This window comes from Microcaecilia unicolor, chromosome 9 (assembly GCF_901765095.1).
Source record: "Microcaecilia unicolor chromosome 9, aMicUni1.1, whole genome shotgun sequence".
Lineage (NCBI taxonomy): Eukaryota > Metazoa > Chordata > Amphibia > Gymnophiona > Siphonopidae > Microcaecilia > Microcaecilia unicolor.
The window spans coordinates 7,425,566-7,447,562 of record NC_044039.1 but is presented as its reverse complement, the minus strand read 5'-3'; the positions used below and the strand labels follow the sequence as shown (position 1 = coordinate 7,447,562).

Genomic DNA, 21,997 nt, shown 5'->3' with positions numbered 1-21,997 from the left:
TCTCAGGGAGTAGGACGGAAGTGATTAATCGCATGAGGGTTCTGGGAATAGTTAGGTTTTTGGCTTCTTCCTGAAGCTAAGATAGTTGACAGTCCTGATGTCTGTAGGGAGAGAGTTCCAGAGGGAGGTTCCTAGCACAGGGAAGAGTGAGCTAAAATTCTTCAGAAATCGGATTCCCTTGTAAGAGTGAGAGGATAAGAGCAGTTGATCTGTATTGAAACTGGCTATCACTAATACACTAATACAGCACCAAGACTCATCTCTGGCAGATCACGTTTTGAGAGTGCAACTCCTCTCCGTGCAAGACTGCACTGGCTCCCAATCAAAGAACGTATCAATTTCAAAGCCCAGACTTTAATCCACAAGATAATACAAGGAGAATCTCCAAACTATATGATAAATCTGGTCGACCTTCCAGCAAGAAACATGTCTGTATCCTCACGAAAGTACCTCAACCTGCACTACCCCAGCTGTAAAGGTCTCAAGTACAAAACTTATTATGGATCCAATTTCTCCTTCCTGGGAAACCGTTTATGGAATGCTCTCCCTAGACCTATCCGAGCAATCCATGACCACCTACCATTCAGAAAAGCACTAAAAACCCATCTATTCAAACAAGCCTACCCAAAAGACCCAGATTAATCTCATGAACCCATCTACCTTACATATACTGAAGAGAAAACGACATTGACCCAGAATCTATCTCCCACCGTACCCTCCTCTCTCTGTCACCTTTCTCTACCTACCTACCCATCCATCCTTCTATTATGTTATACTTAATTTCCTACTTTACATAACAAAATTCTGTGTTACCTATTACTATGTAAGCCGCATTGAGCCTGCTTTTAGTGGGAAAGTGCGGGATACAAATATAATAAATAAATAATGTTGAAATGTTGATTAGGAGGGTGGATGATAATGTGAAAGACAATACAAGCAGCTTTGAACTTGACTAGACTGAAGGTGCCCCATGTTTTTTCTGGTTTATCCAAGTTTAAGTAAACCTTTTGGTTTAGAACTGCCACTTCTGGCCTCATGGACTGACTGAGGGGCCCATTTACTATGTGCGCCAAATTGGACTCACCACCCGGTTACCGCGTGGCCCTTGCGGTAATTTCAGTTTTGGTGCGTGTCCTCTATGCACGTCTGAAATATATTTTTTATTTTCTGGCGTGCATAACAGACGTCCGCAAAGCGGCATTTGACGCACACAGGTCATTACCACCCGGATTCTTTGCCGCAAGGTCAATGGCTGGCGGTAAAGTCATTCCTGAATCTTCACTTCCCTAGCTGTAAAGGACTAAAATACAGATTAACACATGCGTCCAGTTTTTCTTACATCAGCGCGCAGCTGTGGAGCGCATTGCCACTTGACTTGAAAACAATTTACGACCTAATCAACTTTCGTAAATCACTCAAGACTTATCTCTTCAACAAGGCAAACCACAACGATCCATAATAGGAACTGTAATGCATCTTACTTACCTGATATTCTGAATATTTTCTTTATATATCTGATTGCTTAATTCTATTATGTTATCCATGTTCTTTATGTAATACCGATTGTATCTTTTAATCTGGAATGGCGAATGCCATGACAGAACATTGTAAGCCACATTGAGCCTGCAAATAGGTGGGAAAATGTGGGATACAAATGCAACAAATAAATAAAAAAATAAATAAAGTCTCAGACCCAAAATGGGCGCGTGGGAATTTTGATTTTGACGCATGTCCATTTTCGGCAAAAAAAAAGGCCGTTTTTTACAGGCGCGCTAAAAAATGGATCGACACGCACCCAAAACCCACGCCTACACTACTGCAAGCCATTTTTCAGCGCACCTTTTTAAAAGGACTCCCTTAATGCTGAGTGAGTGGATTACTGAGCTAGTTGGCCTCCCAGTGAAGCTGGGCCCAGCCCTGTCCTCCCTACAAACAGTAACAAAACATATTAAATTAACCCACTTGATGCTCAGCCGGGCAAGAAAGGGTTAACATTGTGACTCTGGGCAAGTCACTTAACCTTCCATTGCCCCATGTAAGCTGCATTGAGCCTGCCATGAGTGGGAAAGCGCAGGGTACAAATGTAACAAAAATAAAATAGATACTATTGGAGATTCTACATGGAATGTTGCTACTATTGGAGATTCTACATGGAATGTTGCTATTCCATGTAGAAGGCTGTGCAGGCTTCTGTTTCTGTGAGTCTGACGTCCTGCACATACGTGCAGGACGTCAGACTCACAGAAGCAGAAGCCTGCGCGGCCACATTGGTGATCTGCAAGGGCCGACTTCTACATGGAATGTTGCTAGTGGAATAGCAACATTCCATGTAGAATCTCCAATAGTAGCAACAGTGGAGGAGTGGCCTAGTGGTTAGGGTGGTGGACTTTGGTCCTGGGGAACTGAGGAACTGAGTTCAATTCCCACTTCAGGCACAGGCAGCTCCTTGTGACTTTGAGCAAGTCACTTAACCCACCATTGCCCCATGTAAGCCGCATTGAGCCTGCCATGAGTGGGAAAGTGCAGGGTACAAATGTAACAAAAATAAAATAGATACTATTGGAGATTCTACATGGAATGTTGCTACTATTGGAGATTCTACATGGAATGTTGCTATTCCACTAGCAACATTCCATGTAGAAGGCTGCGCAGGCTTCTGTTTCTGTGAGTCTGACGTCCTGCATGTACGTGCAGGACGTCAGACTCACAGAAGCAGAAGCCTGCGCGGCCACATTGGTGATCTGCAAGGGCCGACTTCTACATGGAGTGTTGCTAGTGGAATAGCAACATTCCATGTAGAATCTCAAATAGTAGCAACAGTGGAGGAGTGGCCTAGTGGTTAGGGTGGTGGACCTTGGTCCTGAGGAACTGAGCTCGATTCCCACTTCAGGCACAGGCAGCTCCTTGTGACTCTGGGCAAATCACTTAACCCTCCATTGCCCCATGTAAGCCGCATTGAGCCTGCCATGAGTGGGATAGCGCAGGGTAGAAATGTAACAAAAATAAAATATATCTTAAAGTAAACAGGAAGCTGGGGAGACTTTAATAATCTAGAGAGGTGACACCGGTATTAGTAGTGCTTATATTCCTTCTAGGTCCCTTTTTGTTTGTTTCATTTTAATGTCAAAGGCTGAACAATCCTGATACTTTTGAAATTTCCTTTTAAGTGTCCTGACACTGTTTCTCTATTATGTGCTTATGTCTGAAAGAATCATTCCCGACTTCAATGTCTTAGCTGAATAAAAAACTCTGAGGATGAATCAGGAGCTATAAGGGAGCCAACAGGTTTGACCAGACTGAGTCAACCAGAGACTTCGCAAGGGTGTTGGCCAAGATCTTCAATTAACAAAAGTTGGCAATAATAACAGACAGAGTTATTATTTCACGTTTTGTTCTTGTGCCAAAAGACCGCTTGGAATTGGAGACTTTTGGGGAAAGCCCTTTAGTGCACTGCAGAGCAGCAGTTCATAGCGGAAGCTTCTGGAAAAATGAACTTCGACTATGAGCCGCTGCTCACACCGCATTAGCTCTGAGAAGAAGAGAGCTTTGAACACCCTACGGACTATTAGCATTAAATGTGTAAAGCCTGGCACACTTATGGACCCCTGACGCAGGCATGTAGGGTCATCTTGAGTGTCTGAATAATTTGGCATTTTTGGACATCATAATAAATCTTTGAACCCTGGTTATTTGTCACTTCTGCCCCTGGTTGACACTACTGTTCATCTTTTTTTATTTTTATTTATAGCAGTTTTAATTTTACAAGCACTAAAATAACTTGCCAGAAATACAGACAAAATAATACAAGAATTATTTCAATCAGGTAATTCTATACTCTTCCTTAGACCACAAAATAGGGAGAGTGAAACAAGATAAGGAGATCAATTAAACAACAGTAAACAAAGAAAACGTGGTATTAACCTGATTATCCCCAGTTATTATTTATCTGAATCATTATTCCACATTGATCGTCTGGTTGGCTTCTTCAAACCCCAAAACAGTGTATAAATTTATTTAATTGGAAACATACTTATTGTCCAATATTAGTGAAAATAATACAACTGATTTCATTTTTTTCTCTTTTAAAACCAGAAATTTAACAATACAAACACTTGAGTCTCTAATCCAATTCCCACTGATTAAGGTAATCCCAGTTTCACAGGCTTCATTTCTTTTGAACACATATACTAAGAGGAATCATTTCAGAGGAAAAAACTTTAGGAGTCATACCCGGGACTCTGGGAAAACAAGAATCTCGATATTAATCATCTGTAATAATATTCATTTTGTTCAAATATTTCTGGTCGATTATCATCTTCAAAATCTTAACCATTTCCTACTCCTGTAGAACTTCATTTGCCGTATCAATTTTTCATTCCCAAAGGATTTGATTAGATTATCCATGTGGCTCACTAATTAGATTATATCGGAAGCAAACTTATTTACTACCACCGTTAGGTCCTGGAGCGCCTTCCAGATGATATTCAATGTAACCTCCACGGGAGCTAAAAACTCCAAGCTGATAGCTCTTGCGGGTTTAGGAGTGGCACCGCCGACACGGGTTCAGCTGTAAACCACTTCCGTTTCAGCATACACTCCTAACTCACTCCTCCACTCCTTTGGACATGGTGGTTAAATGATTCGGGAGCGATGAAGTTGTTTCCAGGTCCAAGAGCGTCGACGCTCCTTTTCCAGCGCTAATCAAAGGACTCACCAACCCAGTCATCTGTGGGCAGCTCGTCACGCAGCGGTCCCACACTTGCTGCACAGGGGACAAAACCCGATTGTCCCCTTTCTACTGTTCATCTTTGTCTTTCTTTGAGGACCTCACTTTCTTTGCTTTCATCCATCGGGAAGCCATGACTGTAACAGAATTTAAATGTCTTAGAGAAGATTCATTTAGGTTTGTTTTTTTTGCCCTTGCAGGTTTGGCAATTATTTTCTGTGCACTGATTTTAACACAGTTGGACCTATTATAGGGGTTCTTTTACTAAGGTTAGCAGAAAAATGGCCTGCGGTAGTATAGGCGCAGGTTTTGGGCGCGTGCAGAATAATTTTTCAGCGCACCTGTTAAAAAAAGGCCTTTTTAAAATTTTCGCCGAAAATGGACAAGCAGCAAAATGAAAATTGCCGCGCATCCATTTTGGGTCTGAGATCTTACCGCCAGCCATTGACCTAGTGGTAACGTTTCACACGGGAACCGGGCAGTAATGACCTACATGTGCCAAATGCTACCTGGCACGCATCCTGGATGCGCAGCGAAAATGAAATTACCACAAGAGCCACACTACAGCGCTGCGTAACCCTAGTAGCGCTTTAGAAATGTTAAGTAGTAGTAGTAGTGGTAGCCATGCGGTAACTCCATTTTGGTGCGCATTGGGCATTGCGTAGACGCTTACGCGGCTTAGTAAAAGGGCCCCATAATGCTTTATTTTATTTATTTATTTATTATCACATTTATATCCCACATTTTCCTAACTGTGTCAGGCTCAATGTGGCTTACATCACACCGTCATGGCAAACGCCAGTCCAGTGAATTAAACTAATACAAGATATAACCTACATAAGAAATTGCGGAAAGGACAGGGAAGGAACAAAAGGAACTGGAAAACCAGGGGAAAAGAAGGAAGGGTGAGTGAGCCCAGAATTGTCATTAGATTGATGCCTGTCTAGAAGTGAGACACAGGTTGAGTCCTTGTGGTAGGCTCTTCCAAATAAGAAGGTCTTGAGAGATTTCCTGAAATTTAGATGGTTTTGGATGGATTTTAAGAGTTGGGCTGTCAGGTAAAAGTTTGAAGAATTTGCCGCACGTTCAAAATGCTGCTGCTGCTAAGTTCTTGATTTTTTTTTTAGGACCCAAGGATCATGTGTCTCCCATATGTTCCTCTCTCCATTGGCTTCCCATAACCAGTCTTACCCAATTTAAATGACTGATTTTAGGCTTTACAACATTGCTTCAGATGTGGCCTCTTATGGATAAGATAGTCATTCACCTGCTCATGCCTTGTGGTCTCAGGCCAGTCAGTTTTTCTACTTGTACAAGTTATATCTCCATCTGGGGTGAACATTTCACATATGATGCTTTGTAGAGAACTATGTTTCACTTTTCAGTGGAATACAATTTACCCATATGGAATGAATAAATGTGTTGAGTGGCTTTGTTGATATTGTTTTCTATTTGCTGGACGTGATTTCATCACCAGCGATGCCGGGCTTATTTAAGTTTGGCGTGTTTTTTTTTGTCAGTTGGTGTTGTTTAACACTGACTATGCCGTGATGTGGGCTTGGAGACTCCTCCGGTAGCCATGAGAGAGTCTCGGGTTTGATGGCTGAGCTTGGCTTCTGCTTCTCTGCCTGGCCAGGGGTTGGAAATGCAGCCACAGCAGGTTTGAAAATTTGATGATTATCATGGATTGTTTGTTAAATATTCTTTAAATTAATGAGAAGTTTTGTTTAATGCTGGGACATTAGTTACATATTAATGTCCAAATTCTATATATGGTGCCTAGAGTTATCTGCATTAAATTGGGCGTGTGCCCAATTTAACATGCATAACTTAATTGAACAATGAGCCAATCAGCACAGATAATTGATGATCACAACCAATTATCAGCACTAATTGGACCTAATTAGGATTTACACACATATCATCATATTCTATAATGATCTGCACATAAATCCTAATGCATCTAGGGGTCCTTGTACAAAGGCGCGCTGAAAATGGTTTGCGGTAGCGTAGGCGTGGGTTTTGGCCGTGCCGATCCATTTTTCAGTGCGCCTGTAAAAAAAGGCCTGGTCCCCCCCCCCCCCCCCCCGAAAACAGATGTGTGTTAAAATCAAAACTCTGACTCCTCTATTTTTCTACTGTTTGATTGCGACTCCTGCTATGTATAATTAATCTAAGAGAAATTTTGATTTAATTTTAAATTTAAGCGAGCCTTCTTCGGAGTAGCCCCCACACTCTGGAATGCATTGCCTGAAAGGCTCTGCCTAACGCAAGACTACTTCTACTTTAGGAAGCAGGTGAAAGCTTGGCTCTTTAACCAAGCCTTTAACGGAAGAAGTAACTAACTTGTTAGTCTCACTCACACACACAAGGATTGACTCGGGCTGCACATACTGCAGCGGGACATGTTTATCCACTCCTACCCTAGCTGAGATAATATTTAACCATCTCTCTGACCTCATGTGCAACTTTCTTCAAATCAATCACCTTACTTTCTAATTCTTCCTACTTTCTTACCCATCTATATGTTTCAACTTTGCCTTATCCTTCACTACCAATTAGAATGTTCTAGTACATATTACGTTGTCATTGCAAGCAGAATACCATGCCATACTTTGTATTGTTACTTGAATATTTTTACTGCTGTAATTGTCTATTGCTCATGTTTGATTTATTCTTACTGTACACCGCCTTGAGTGAATTCCTTCAAAAAGGCGATAAATAAATCCTACAGAAACATAGGATATTTCCTTATGTATAAAATTAGACCACAAGATATATTTATTCGAACAAAGAACCTGAACCCCCCAAAAAAAGCTGTCAAAAGAAAATACGCAATGCAGTGTTAGATTTTATTTTGAAACTGGAGTCAGAGTCGGTGCACTTTTTTTTTTATTTATTATTTATTCATTTAAACAATATTTACAAGAAACATCTTGCTTAGGAAAGTGTCATATAACTAGGAACTGTTATAAAAGGAAAATACTCTCAAAAACAAGCATATAAATCTATACACTTTCAAATTTATAAGACACTCAAGTCCATAATGGGAGATCCAAGATTTCAGGTAATCTAAGGGGAGAATTATAATATAGGAAAAAAGTTGCTGGGTAAATCCTTCTCTGCTAAGAAATTATACATTATTCTTTAAAGCTTCTCCATTTTAACTGAGGCTACTAATGCTGACAGATGTTCAGGTTCAGTAAATACATATTTCTTCCCCCCTAGCCTTACTATGCACTTGCAGGGGTACCTTAAAAAGAAGGCACCCCCCAAGTGCAGAATTTCTGGCTTAAGGAGTAAGAATTGTTTCCTCCGTCGACGTGTCTCCTTGCAGACATCAGGAAATAACAATATTTTGAGACCCAAAAAAGGGTTCTCTTTATTACGGAAAAAAAGGCGGAAGATCCAATTCTTATCAGGTAGTAGGGCGACAGTCGCTACCAAAGTAGCGGCTGTGACCAATTCAGAGTCAGAAGTCTCAAGCAAAAGAGAAACGTCAATAGGTTTTTCAGTCTCTTGATTCAAGTTCCTTTCTGGGACATAATAAACTTGGGGAAAGGGTGGAAAGTCCTTTTCCTGAACATTCAAATTTTCACGGAAATAACGTTTCAACATATCAAGAGGAAGAACATTTGGAATCCTAGGAAAGTTAACAAATCTCAGGTTATGATTTTTGGTATAATTGTCAAAAACCTCTGTTTTCCGCCTGAGATTAGTTACATCTTTTACCATCAAAGTTTGTAACGTTTCCATCTTCATAACCCTTTGATCAATTTTTTCCATTTTTTCATTTAAAACTTTAAACTCTTCCTCTTTTTTTTTCAGGTCACTTTCAATAGTCTTTACTCTTGGTAAAAACTCTTCAGTTTGCTTAAGAAAACATTGTCCCAGGTTGGACATTAAATCCCACAGAGTATCTAAAGTCACATTCTTTGGCTTGGCCACTAACTCTTTAGGAAGTTCAAACCTTACTGAAGACTGTAAATCTGCTGCACTTCGACCCTCAGTTTCTCTCTCCTCAATAAGTGGTGATGATATGGGCAAACTTCCCTCCATTCCTTCCCCCGATGGTGAAGACGCTTTTCCCCGAGGTTCTTCCGGGTCCCCTACTCCTTCCGAGGGAGACCCCGTCGGGTCAAAGAGGAAGGAACTGGCACCAAGCGGTTGAGGAGCAGGAGTGCGTGCAGCGGGGCTTAAAGTTGTTTCCAGTCTGGGGGAAGCCAATATCTCCCGTTCGCCGGCGTTCCCGATCGGAGGCGTTCCGCCTTCTTGTATAAGTTCCCATGGCCTCATGAATTGATCCAGAGGACCAGGTAACGGGGATGAATGCGGGGAAGCTCTGCCCGCGATTTTCCCTCGACGTTTAGGCATCGTAGGAGCGAGGTCTAAGGCGTCCTAGCAGGGCGCAGCCATCTTGGATCTGAGTCGGTGCACTTTTATTGACTCCAACTCCACCCGAAATTGCTTCCGACTTCAGTTCCTTCCACATTTGCTTCCAACTCCAATTCCTCAGCCCTGGCTGTGACTGGAGCCATCCACAGATTTCAGCGGTATTTATCTAGATAATGTTACTGAAGATCATTGCAGACCACCCCGGAGGAGCCAGGAGTTAGCTGGAGCCTGACAATGTGCAACACCCATATCCGGATAACTTAGGATAGAAAAACAGCTATGGTATTCAGATTGTTATACAGATAATGGCACTGATTTTCATCATTATCTAGATAACGCCAGCAGTTGCCATCAGACCTGGATTTTCATACCCATTCTATGCATATTGGCCGGCACAGAATATTATGGAATATGTTTATCCTTATTAAAATTGTAAGTGATGCACTGTTTAAATATTGATTTCCAGCATCTTCCTGGGATAGGTGACCACTCAAGGAAACCTCTTATCAAAGGGAAAAACCCCTTTGGTGGTGAGCCACTGGCAGACTGGCTGTTCACCCTGTCAACCAGCTCTTATCACCTCTCGCTTAGACTATTGCAACTTGCTTCTCACAGGTCTCCCACTTAGCCATCTCTCTCCTCTTCAATCTGTTCAAAATTCTGCTGCACGACTAATATTCCGCCAGTGTCATTATGCTCATATTAGCCCTCTTCTCAAGTCACTTCACTGGCTTCCTATCCGTTTCCGCATACAATTCAAACTCCTCTTATTGACCTATAAGTGCATTCACTCTGCAGCTCCTCAGTACCTCTCCACTCTCATCTCTCCCTACATTCCTCCCCGGGAACTCCGTTCACTGGGTAAATCTCTCTTATCTGCACCCTTCTCCTCCACCGCTAACTCCAGACTCCGTTCCTTTTATCTTGCTGCACCATATGCCTGGAATAGACTTCCTGAGCCGGTACGTCAAGCTCCATCTCTGGCCGTCTTCAAATCTAAGCTAAAAGCTCACCTTTTTAATGCTGCTTTTAACTCCTAACCCTTATTCACTTGTTCAGAACCCTTATTTTATCATCCTCACTTTAATATCCCCTTTTCTCTTTTTTGTCCTGTTTGTCTGTCCCGATTAGATTGCAAGCTCTGTCGAGCAGGGACTGTCTCTTCATGTTCAAGTGTACAGCGCTGCCTATGTCTAGTAGCGCTTTAGAAATGATAAGTGGTAGTAGTAGTGATGTCACTGGTAGGCGGATCCAGGTTTTCCAAGGTCTATTATGTTGCTGCTTGCAATCATGATTTTACAACAAAACTTGGCAAGACCTGTTGTGACACCTGAGCTTTTAAGGCGCTGGCAGCAACTTTTCCCCCATAGTACAAAGGGAGAACTTGTTTCAGACAATAAATAACATCGGTAAGGAGTAAACGGCCTCTTATCTGCCTCAGAGAGATCTCTCTCTCACTTTCTCTCTCTCTCTCTCTTTCTTTTTCTTTCCTCCTATTTCTTGCTGCTTCATTTGGTTTTCAGTTAGTTTCAACAAGACGTTTAAAGGCTGTCTCTTCCCTGGGGCTCAGAAGCCAGAGTTGGAATTTGAAGACAGCTCCAATCAGTTGAGAAAACCAGGGAAAAAAAACCCTGAAGATTTTGTTGGAGTGTGGCGATCCTGTAAAGAGCCCCTTGACTGGGAGACTGGATAACCCCTCACTCTGATCCTCACCCCTGCTCTCTTCCCTGACAGCACTGGTCGGTCTTATTCCCAAGGGGATCTTGATTTGGTTTGTGATTTTATTCTTTTTTTTTTTTTTTGGTTCTTGGTGGAATAAGCTCTCTCCGTTTTCTCCAATTCTGTGAAGATAAAAGGTCAGGCAATGCCCATGTCAGATGAACAAGATAGTGGGCTGGACAACCCTGGTTTCATGGTGAGTTAGAAGAGTGTTTTCTTATTTGAAAAGTGTTAATAATGTACAAATTGACAGATGACCCATTTTTAAAAGTTTTGGTCAGAGGAGCAGAAGGGATCTGGTTCTGTTATCTGTAACTCTGTACCTCCCTCCCATTACGATACCTTGTTGCCTCCATCCTAAAGCTGAAGCTTGCAGGACATCCACCCCAGGGGTGACTTCAGATGTGTAAATGTGAGGCACTATTTTAAACGATTTGTCCTGTTTGTCCTAATTAGATTGTAAGCTCTGTCGAGCAGGGACTGTGTCTTCATGTTCAATTGTACCACGCTGCATACGTCTAGTAGCGCTTTAGAAATGATAAGTAGTAGTAGTAGTCTTTGGGATTCCGGAATCTTTGCTACTCTTTGGGATTCCGGAATCTTTGCTGCTCTTTGGTATTCTGGAATCTTGCTACCATTTGGGATTCCGGAATCTTGCTACTGTTTGTCTGTTCTGATTAGATTGTAAGCTCTGTCAAGCAGGGACTGTCTCTTCATGTTCAATTGTACCACGCTGCATACGTCTAGTAGCATTATAGAAATGATAAGTAGTAGTAGTAGTAGCCTATCTGGATGCCATCTGGAGCAATGGTATTAAATACATTGGGGGGGTGGAGGGGGTCATTCTGTAACTGGGCACCTCCATTTGAGTACCTGAGACCACCCAGCAGGAGTCTATTCCTTAACAGAACCTGGGTGCCCAGAATTCCTTTTCAGAATACCAGTGTAACCCTGTATCAGCGGATCTTACATTTAGCTGCCCAGTGTCAGAGCCGTCATTAAGCTAATGTAATTGGAGGTACCAGAATGCGGCAGGGACATGCGTAAAGTTCTGGAAGTTATCCCCTAATTCTATATAGTAACATAGTAGATGATGGACCTTTGGTCTTTCCCAGTATGGCAATACTTATGTACTTTTTTGGAATCTTGCCAGATATTTGGGACCTGGATTGGCCACTGTTGGAAACAGGATGCTGGGCTTGATGGACCTTTGGTCTTTCCTAACTCCCCTCAACCTATCCCTATGTTACTACTCCTCATCTCAACCTATCTCTAATATAACCCTAGCTCCCCTCAACCTATCCCTGTGCTACTACTCCTCATCTCAACCTATCTCTAATATAACCCTAGCTCCCCTCAACCTATCCCTGTGCTACTACTCCTCATCTCAACCTATCTCTAATATAACCCTAGCTCCCCTCAACCTATCCCTGTGCTACTACTCCCCATCTCAACCTATCTCTAATATAGCCCTAGCTCCCCTCAACCTATCCCTGTGCTACTACTCCTCATCTCAACCCATCTCTAATATAACCCTAGCTCCCCTCAACCTATCACTGTACTACTACTCCTCATCTCAACTTATCTCTAATATAACCCTAGCTCCTCTCAACCTATCCCTGTGCTACTACTCCTCATCTCAACCTACCTAGCTACAATACTTATGTACAATACTTATGTACTTATGCTTAATTTTAAAAGTGATCCACTCTTTAGGACCAAGCTACATGGAAGATAGGGTTTGACTCTATGGAATTCAAAACAGAGAAAACCCCACAAGGGAGAGGTAAAAATATTAAACAAATAAGAGAGCAACCAATGGCAATCAAAAAAAAAAGGGGGGAATTGTAGTACAATAAGGAGAAATTTTTATAAAAGACATATACACCAATTTAAGGTTTCTTTATGTGACAACATGCACCCAATGTGCGCCAAAATGGAGTGACCGCCCGGCTACCGCGTGGCTCTTGGGGTCATTTCATTTTTGGCGCGCGTCCTATACACTTATTTTCAGCCACGTGCCAAGTGGCATTTGATGCACGTAGGTCATTACCGAGCCGGTTACTGCGTGAGACTTTACCGCTAGGTCAATGGCTGGTGGTAAGGTCTCAGACCCAAAATGGACGTGCGGCAATTTTGATTTTGCGGCACGTCCGTTTTCGGCCAAAATAAAAAGAAGGCCTTTTTTTACAGGTGCACTGAAAAATGGATTGGCACGCACCCAAAACCTGCGCCTACACTACCGCAAGCCATTTTTCACCGCACCTTTGTAAGACCCCTAAATTAGTCACCTTACTTTCTAACTCCTCTTACCCTCTTACCTATCTATATGTTCCATCTTTGCTTATATCCTTCACTGTCAATTAAAATGTTCTATTACGTATTGTGTTGACATTGTAAATAGTAACTATGCCACACTTTGTATTGTTATTTGAATATTTTTACTGCCGTAATTGTCTATTGCTCATGTCTGATTTATAATGTCACCAAAATTCATACTTTTCTTTCTGAGCACACTACCAGAACTCTTATCCACAACCTCTCGCTTAGACTATTGCAACTGGCTTCTCACAGGCCTCCCACTAAGCCATTTCTCTCCCTTTCAATCTCTTCAAAATTCTGCTGCACGACTTCTATTCCGCCAGTGTCGCTATGCTCATATTAACCCTCTTCTCAAGTCACTTCATTGGCTCCCTATTCATTTCCACATACAGTTCAAACTTCTCTTATTGACTTACAACTGCCTTCACTCTGCAGCTCCTCAATACCTCTTCACTCTTATCTCTCCCTACATTCCTCCCCGGGAACTCCGTTCACTGGGTAAATCTTTATTATCTGCACCCTTCTCCTCCACTGCTAACTCCAGACTCCGTTGTAAGAAATGTACTATGCCATACTTTGTATTGTTATTTGAATATTTTTACTGCTGTAATTGTCTATTGCTCATATTTGATGTATTCTTACTGTACACTGCCTTGAGTGAATTCCTTCAAAAAGGCAGTAAATAAATCCTAATAAATAAATAAAATAAACCACATTTAGCAGTTCTTTGGCAGCCGATACAGCTGCTTTAAGATGAGGAAAACATGTTCACTCCCCCGCCCCACACCCAACAGGTCCACAGACCACCAAGCTGTTATGTTCTGGATCAACTGTAGCCTTTTGACCTGTTTCAGCAACATACCCTAATAAACAGCATGAAAATAATCCAGGTGGATAATTATCAGTAACTGTGTAACTAATGCCAGATAACATGGCAGCTGCCTAATCTTCCGTTCACTGGCAAAATTCTCCCCACAAAGCCTCTGCACGTCAGCATCACCCCTAGGTCCCCAACTGCCTGACTCTCTTTTCAAAGCTCTTTGGACTTTGCTGATGAAGCAACACCGAGCCACACCCTGTAAGCACCCTACTGATGAAAGAGAATTTTCCCTACGCCTATCTTAAACTAGAAATGCTGTCTGCAAATCATTGGCAGATATGATATTGTACTTCCATTTCATTTTACATTTCAATGTTTGTTTTATATATTGCCTATAAAAAGATATCTCAGTGGTTTACAATATTAAAATCATAATTGAGGAGGAAACGGAGACGGGAAAGTGGTAGAACTAGAGGACATGAATTGAGGTTGAAGGAGAGCAGACTCAGGAGTAATATCAGGAAGTATTTTTCACGGAAAGGGTGGTGGATACGTGGAATGCCCTCCCGCGGGAGGTGGTGGAGATGAAAACAGTAATGGAATTCAAACACGCGTGGGATAAATACAAAGGAATCCTGTTTTGAAGGAATGGATCCACGGAATCTTAGCGGCAATTGGGTGGCGACGCTGGTAATTGGGAAGCAAAACCAGTGCTGGGCGGACTTCTATGGTCTACGCCCTGATCGTGACTGAATGGATATGGATGGGCTAGAGTGTAAATTTTAAGGGGCTTCAACATTAGCTTCAGAACTTAGTACAAAAACAGTACTGGGCAGACTTTTACGGTCTGTAGCCTGAGAAAGGCAAGGACAAATCAAACTCGGGTATACATATAAAGTATCACATACCATGTAAAATGAGTTTATCTTGTTGGGCAGACTGGATGGATCATTCAGGTCTTTATCTGCCGTTATTTACTATGTTACTCTTTGGGGTTCTACATGGAATGTTGCTACTAATAAGTGGCCTTATCAATTTTTGGAAATTACTGAAGACCTATCTCTTCAATAGAACATATCATAACGACCCATCACTTGAACTCTAGTACATTACTGTTTTAACTGTTATTTCATTATTGATCTTGTTATACCTAATGTTTTATTCCACTATGTTACTCATATTCTTTTGTTATTATTATACTGGTGTAATTCTTCTTTGTCATCTTGGATTTGTCCTCTTTGACTAAATCAATAACTGAAAAAATAAACAATTTCCAAGGTCCTGTAACGCAAAGGGCCCTGTTTACTAAGGTGCTTTTCGTGTTTTTAGCGCGCCTACACATAGCATGTGTGCTCCCATGTAGGCGCCTATACTACTACTACTACTTATCATTTCTATAGCGCTACTAGACGTACGCAGCGCTGTACACTTGAACATGAAGAGACAGTCCCTGCTCGACAGAGCTTACAATCTAATTAGGACAGACAAACAGGACAAATAAGGGATAAGGACAAAGAGTAGCAAGATTCCGGAATCTCAAAGAGTAGCAAGATTCTGGAATCCCAAAGAGTAGCAAGATTCTAGAAATCCAAAGAGTAGCAAAGATTCCGGAATCCCAAAGAGTAGCAAGATTCTGGAATCCCACTGTAGCAACATTCTGTGCGGAATCCCAAAGACCAGCAAGATTCCGGAATCCCAAAGACTACTACTACTAATTATCATTTCTATAGCGCTACTAGACGTACGCAGCGCTGTACACTTGAACATGAAGAGACAGTCCCTGCTCGACAGAGCTTACAATGTAATTAGGACAGACAAACAGGACAAACAAGAGATAAGGGAATATTAAAGTGAGGATGATAAAATAAGGGTTCTGAACAAGTGAATAAGGGTTAGGAGTTAAAAGCAGCATCAAAAAGGTGGGCTTTTAGCTTAGATTTGAAGACGGCCAGAGATGGAGCTTGACGTACCGGCTCAGGAGTCTATTCCAGGCATATGGTGCAGCAAGATAAAAAGAACGGAGTCTGGAGTTAGCATTGGAGGAGAAGGGATATATAGGGATATTGTAGGCATGTACGTGGTTAATGCGCGTTCATGGTTAACATGTGTTAAAAATGTTAACATGCATTAAAAATGCTAACGCGCCTATAACACTGCTTAGTAACAGCCTCTATGCTGTCTCCAGAATTCCATGCTGTTTGCAATTTGCAAGCTGTTCTGAACTTTCCAACACAGTTGAATCCAAGCAAGAATGCAAAACAACTGGAACGCAGTTAAGCGCCAATGTTATAGAATACCTGCATTTCTGCTCCTGTCATTAGTTGTGTGCGAGCATTTGCACCACCCTTTGGAGTGAAATGTGCTCTAAGCTAGTATTTCGCACAGAGCACCCTTTAAAAGAATACTAACTTAGCGTAGATTATCACTGCACCTAAGTTTGGGCATCATTTATTGAATCCCCCCCCATGAAGAAGTGGGTCTAATTGTCTGCTGTTTCCTTTCTTTTTTTATGGGAGATATTTGAAGTATTTCAGTTTATTACATTCATTCTTGGACTCTGCATTTATGGTGGACTAGATGTGAATAGTGGATGTCTTGTGTGTGTGTTTTAAAATTCTCATTCTGCAATGTATTTTGGTGCAAAGTGTTGATACCTGATTGACGTATTTGGAAAACTGATTAAAATAAAACGGAACGATGTAGCTGATGGCACGAAGCTTTCTTTCGTGTCCCATAAAAGACTGGGAGTGGAGGATGAGCCTAATTATTAGTGCAGTGGCCTGAGAACCTGGGGCAGTGGGTTCAATTCCCACTGCAGCTCCTTCTGACTCTGGGCAATAACATAGGCAACCGAGACCCCTCGGGCCTAAAATTTACTGCATTTACCACCATAACCCAATAAAGACATCACACATAGTATTTTGTTGACGTGGCACAACTTGGCCACAGCTTTTATTTTAGATACAAAACATCTCTAAACCCTGGGCATACCCAAGCCGCTTCAGCCTCTGGCTCATTACCCCCAGCCAAGTCCGCCGCCCTAGCAAGACTGGCCAATCGTGAACAGAGCTCCCCACCGCACAGCAAGGGGGTCGTACCGTAAGCGCAGCTACCAGCTGCCGAGCTAATACCATCCGGCTTGGGTACCCCGCCAAAGCTGCGACAATATATACCTGTGTACATCATAGTTATACTGGGGAGGGGGGGGGGGCTGGGCGCAGTCTGCTTGCCCTGGACACCGGAAGAGGTCGTGCGGGCTCCCTCCAGGGGCTTTTAACTCCTTTCGTAGCTCCTCCTTTTGCCAGCGGGGTACCCCTGGAGATGGGATCCTGCCCCCCTCGCCTCGCTCACTCCCCGCTGGACTCGGCGCGCATGGCCGTTGAGGCACGGCGCCATGTTATCTTCAGCTCCGTGCACCCGCGGGGCACTGCACCTTGCTTGTAACTGTATATAACATGTAAACCGCTTTGATTGTAACCATAAAAAGGTGGGATATCAAATTCCGTCCCCCTCCCCCCTTTGCATTTGAAAGTATGAGGAGGTGGATATAGAATTGCTGATCCGAGTGCTTGCTGTACAGACGGAGTCAGGACGATGCAGTCAGACAAAACATTCTAGACAATTATTTCCAGGAATTCAGCTGTACCTGCAAAAGCAAACCAAAGTCATGGGTCAGGTACTATTGAAGTCATCCTTCCTGTTACAATGAGATTTCCTTTGCCTGTTTAATTGTTATTTATATAATTAAGAGTCATTTGCTATAAATTCAATTACTGAACACAGAATGGACTGTAGAGATCAAACCATCAAATGAAATGACATAAAAATGACTCAGTATTAAGTGAAGCGTATGAAAAAATAAGAGCTTGAGGTGCTTGGCTTGAGCCATAATTATGTGAATAGTCTCACTGGTTAAGTTGTTCTTACTGGATGCTGTGTTATTGTTACCTCCAATTTACCATCTCTATTCATTTTCAGCTAGGTTCATGTATACTAATGTGCATTAATTAATGTATGTTATTCACCAAAGGTTTCATTTTATGCAATGGGGCCTATTTATTAACGTAGAGCCTCCTAGGTGGACCCTGTAAAGGTTGTGATCTGGGACCCGTCGGGTGGGTGGGTGGGGGGGGGGGGCTCTTCAAGGCCCTCACTCTTACTGTATCCAGTTACTGCACCTTGACCTTCTCTGTAGGGGTGCTCCCAGATATAAGTGCACTCCACACACACTCAAGTAAATATAACTCCAAATTTAGTAGGAAACTAACTGGGTCAAAGTTCAGAAACAGTCAATAATCAAGATGGATATTAGGTAGTTATCGTTTCTTCTACAGATGTACAGTAGGATAAATACATAACTACATAAGTACATAGTATTGCCATACTGGAACAGAATAAAGGTCCATCAAGCCCAGCATCCTGTTTCCAACAGTGGCCAATCCAGGTCACAAGTACCTGGCAAGATTCCAAAAAAGTACAGAACATTTTATGCTGCTTATCCCAGAAATAAGCAGTGGATTTTCCCCAAGTCAATGTAATAATGGTCTATGGACTTTTCCTTTAGGAAACCGTCCAGACCCTTTTTAAACCCCACTAAGCTAACTGCCTTTACCACATTCTCTGGCAACGAATTCCAGAGTTTAATTACACATTGAGTGAAGAAATATTTTCTCTGATTTATTTTAAATTTACTAGTTTGTAGCTTCATTACATGCCCCCTAGTCCTAGTATTTTTGGAAACAGTAAAGAAGCAATTCACATCTACCCATTCCACTCCACTCATTATTTTATAGACCTCTATCATATCTCCCCTCAGCCGTCTCTTCTCCAAGCTAAAGAGCCCTAGACTCTTCAGCCTTTCCTCATAAGCAAGTCGTCCCATCCCCTTTATCATTTTTGTCTCCCTTCTCTGCACCTTTTCTAATTCCACTATATCTTTTTTGAGATGTGGCGACCAGAATTTAACACAATATTCAAGGTGCGGTCGCACCATGGACCAATACAAAGGCATTATAATGTCCTCATTTTTGTTTTCCATTCCTTTCATAATAATACCTATCATTCTATTTGCCTTCTTAGCTGCTGCAGAACACTGAGCAGAAGGTTTCAACATACCATCAACGGTGACTTCTAGATCTCTTGGTCAGTGACTCCTAACGTGGAACCTTGCGTTACGTAGCTATAATTCGGGTTCCTCTTTCCCACATGCATCACTTTGCACTTGCTCACATTAACCATCATCTGCTATCATCGCTACTGGTTCATGTATGAAGCAGCAAAACATGACTATAATAGCTCGAGCGATTATACTGCATGTGTAAAGGTGTATTGTCATTTGATGCTATGTGAGAGCTAAAGAATATTCTGTCTCTCTCCTTTTGGTAATGGCGCTTGCTATTACGGCATAATGTAAGCCACATTGAGCTTGCAAAGAGGCAGGAAAATGTGGGATACAAATGCAATAAATAAATAAATAAATAAAGTGTTGAAAACATCCATATTGAAGAGACTCCTGAGGCAGGTCTTTGTGGCCGAAACACGATTTGTGTCAAGTCCATTGGATGTTTGAAATAAAACCTTTCTATGATCTACACATCATCTGTCTCTTAATTTTTGGTGTCACCTTCGCTGTGCTTTGCTTGCTTGCTTTGTGCGAGGGGCTTTGTTCTCCTGTTTTCATTGAAATAATAATCGAACGCATTTCCACAGAACAAATGAGGTTTTGCTTGCAAAAACGAGATCTGGGATTATTGCCCAATTTGTGTGGTTTAAAAGGGCTTTATTTGGGGGAAGGCAGGGTAATGAACAGCACATGTAATTGTGCAATTATTTATTGTTTCCAACAGGAAAAGATACGCCCAGAGAAAAACGGGCACAGTGCCTGGCAGTAAATTTCCCAGGGGAAATATCAAAGGAAAAGCTGAGGGGAATTTTGCTTTGATTACTAGCACAGACCCTAAAAGTCAAGGTACCTGTGCAGTGTCCACTTTTGATTTTACCCCCTGCATCTTAAAACCAAAAAGGCTCCACTAAGGATAGGAGAATTAAAAACCATTCAGAACACTGCGGTATGATTGATATTTGGTTTTAACCAAATACGATCATCTTTCCTCTTATTGCATTAAACTTCATTTGTTGCCCTTTCAGGCCAGAGTTCTGTTTAAATTGGCCTGTTTTCTTTATAAATGATTGTATGGTCTAGTCCCAAATGACTTATATTTGCACTTTCAGTTTGAAGTTTCTGCTAGATCCAGGAGGACCACCTGTAACTATTCTTAATCCAAGGGGAAAAAAAGAGATTAAGAATGCTAGAATTAAAAAAACGTTTAGCCGGCTTCCTAAAGGAAAAGTCCATAGACCATTATTAAAATGACTTGGGGAAAATCCACAGCTTAATTCTGGGATAAGCAGCATAAAATGCATTGAACGTTTTTGGGATCTGGCCAGGTATTTGTGACCTGGATTGGCCACTGTTGGAAACAGGATGCTGGGCTTGATGGACCTTTGGTCTGTCCCAGTGTGGCAATACTTATGTACTTGGGATTCTAAATGGAATCTTGCTACTCTTTGGGGTTCTACATGGAATGTTGCTACTCTTTGTTTTTCTGCGAGGTACTTGTGACCTGGATTGACCACTGTTGGAAACAGGATGCTGGGCTTGATGGACCTTTGGTCTGTCCCAGTGTGGCAATATTTATGTACTTGGGATTCTAAATGGAATCTTGCTACTCTCTGGGGTTCTAAATGGAATGTTGCTACACTTTGAAATTCTGCATGGAATCTTGTTATTCTTTAGAATTCTAGAATCTTGCTACTCTTTGGGGTTCTACATGGAACGTTGCTACTATTAGGGTTTCTGCCAGGTATTTGTGACCTGGATTGGCCACTGTTGGAAACAGGATGCTGGGCTTGATGGACCTTTGGTCTGTCCCAGTGTGGCAACACTTATGTACTTATGTAGAATTTAGCATTTCAAGCTGCTCTGTATTGGATAGAACTTGCTGCAGTAGCGTACCAAGCGCAGGGCGGTGGGGAGTGGTCTGCCCCGGGTGCACACTGCAAGGGGGTGCAGGGAGGAGCCAACGCTGCTGTCGACTCCGCCGGTTCCCTGCTACCTCTGATGTTACTTCCTGTTTCGGGGCAGGGAACCGGCGGAGCCAACAGCCACGTGACTGCTCCCTGCACCCCCCAGGAGGTAAGAGTGATGCTACACCGGGGAGGATGATGATGATGCGCCATGGGGGGTGCACAGCGGCAATCCACCCCAGGTGGCAGCCGACCTAGGAACACCCCTGATTTGCTGAAATATTCTCCTCCTCCCCCCATTGTTATATGATGTTTAGGAGACAGGTTAAGACCTTATTGTTTCAGAAATGTATTCTTTTAAAATAATGCTTACATTTAATTAGATTTCGTTATCTCTTTCAATAATATCCCGCTTTGAACTGTGAAATATTAGCAGGAAATAAGCTTGAAAGGTACGTTAAGCCCCTCTGTTTGTCTTCAGTTAGGTTTCTGGGCAAGTTCTCTCGGTTTAATTTTTGCTTTGCTGTTTCCTTGTTGTCCTTGCGACATTGCCGTTCTTGCTAAACCAGCTCAGTTCTGCCAAGCCTCTGAGCTCTGCTGCAACCTGCAGGACTTTCTGTGAGTGAGGCTAGCTCCGGGGGAAAATGGGCTAGATGCTTCCCAAAGGCTTTTTGTGTGTCTGTGGAGAAAAACGCTTAGGAGTCCTTTTACTGAGGTGCGGAAAGCACTAAAGCGTGCTTACCGCAGCTTCAAATGTATTTATTTTATTTTACGCATTTATATTACGCTTTAACCAAAGCGGGTTACAATTAAACATACATAATTAAAAGTTATGAAGGTACAAATAGACATTGAGTAACCCTTCAAACAAAGAAAAGAATCGTATCCTTCCAAGAAGGCCTTCACAAAACAATGGGTCTTCAAAAGTTTTTTTAAATTGCTGAACATTTTAGATACTCAGGCAGCTTATTCCACATTGTAAGGGCACT

At 42.2% G+C, this 21,997-nt stretch overlaps 1 protein-coding gene across 2 annotated transcripts in view; it reads left to right on the top strand.

The window, feature by feature from the left end:
* Positions 1–10,441: 10,441 nt before the first annotated feature.
* The window catches only part of LOC115478171 (solute carrier family 23 member 2-like), a 52,681-nt gene continuing 41,125 nt past the window's right edge, over positions 10,442–21,997 (top strand). For both annotated transcript variants that reach the window (XM_030215436.1, XM_030215435.1), the window contains exon 1: positions 10,442–11,036. In XM_030215436.1, coding sequence (XP_030071296.1) covers positions 10,986–11,036 — 51 coding nt within the window. In that variant the 5' untranslated portion in view covers positions 10,442–10,985. The remainder of the gene's footprint in view (positions 11,037–21,997) is intronic.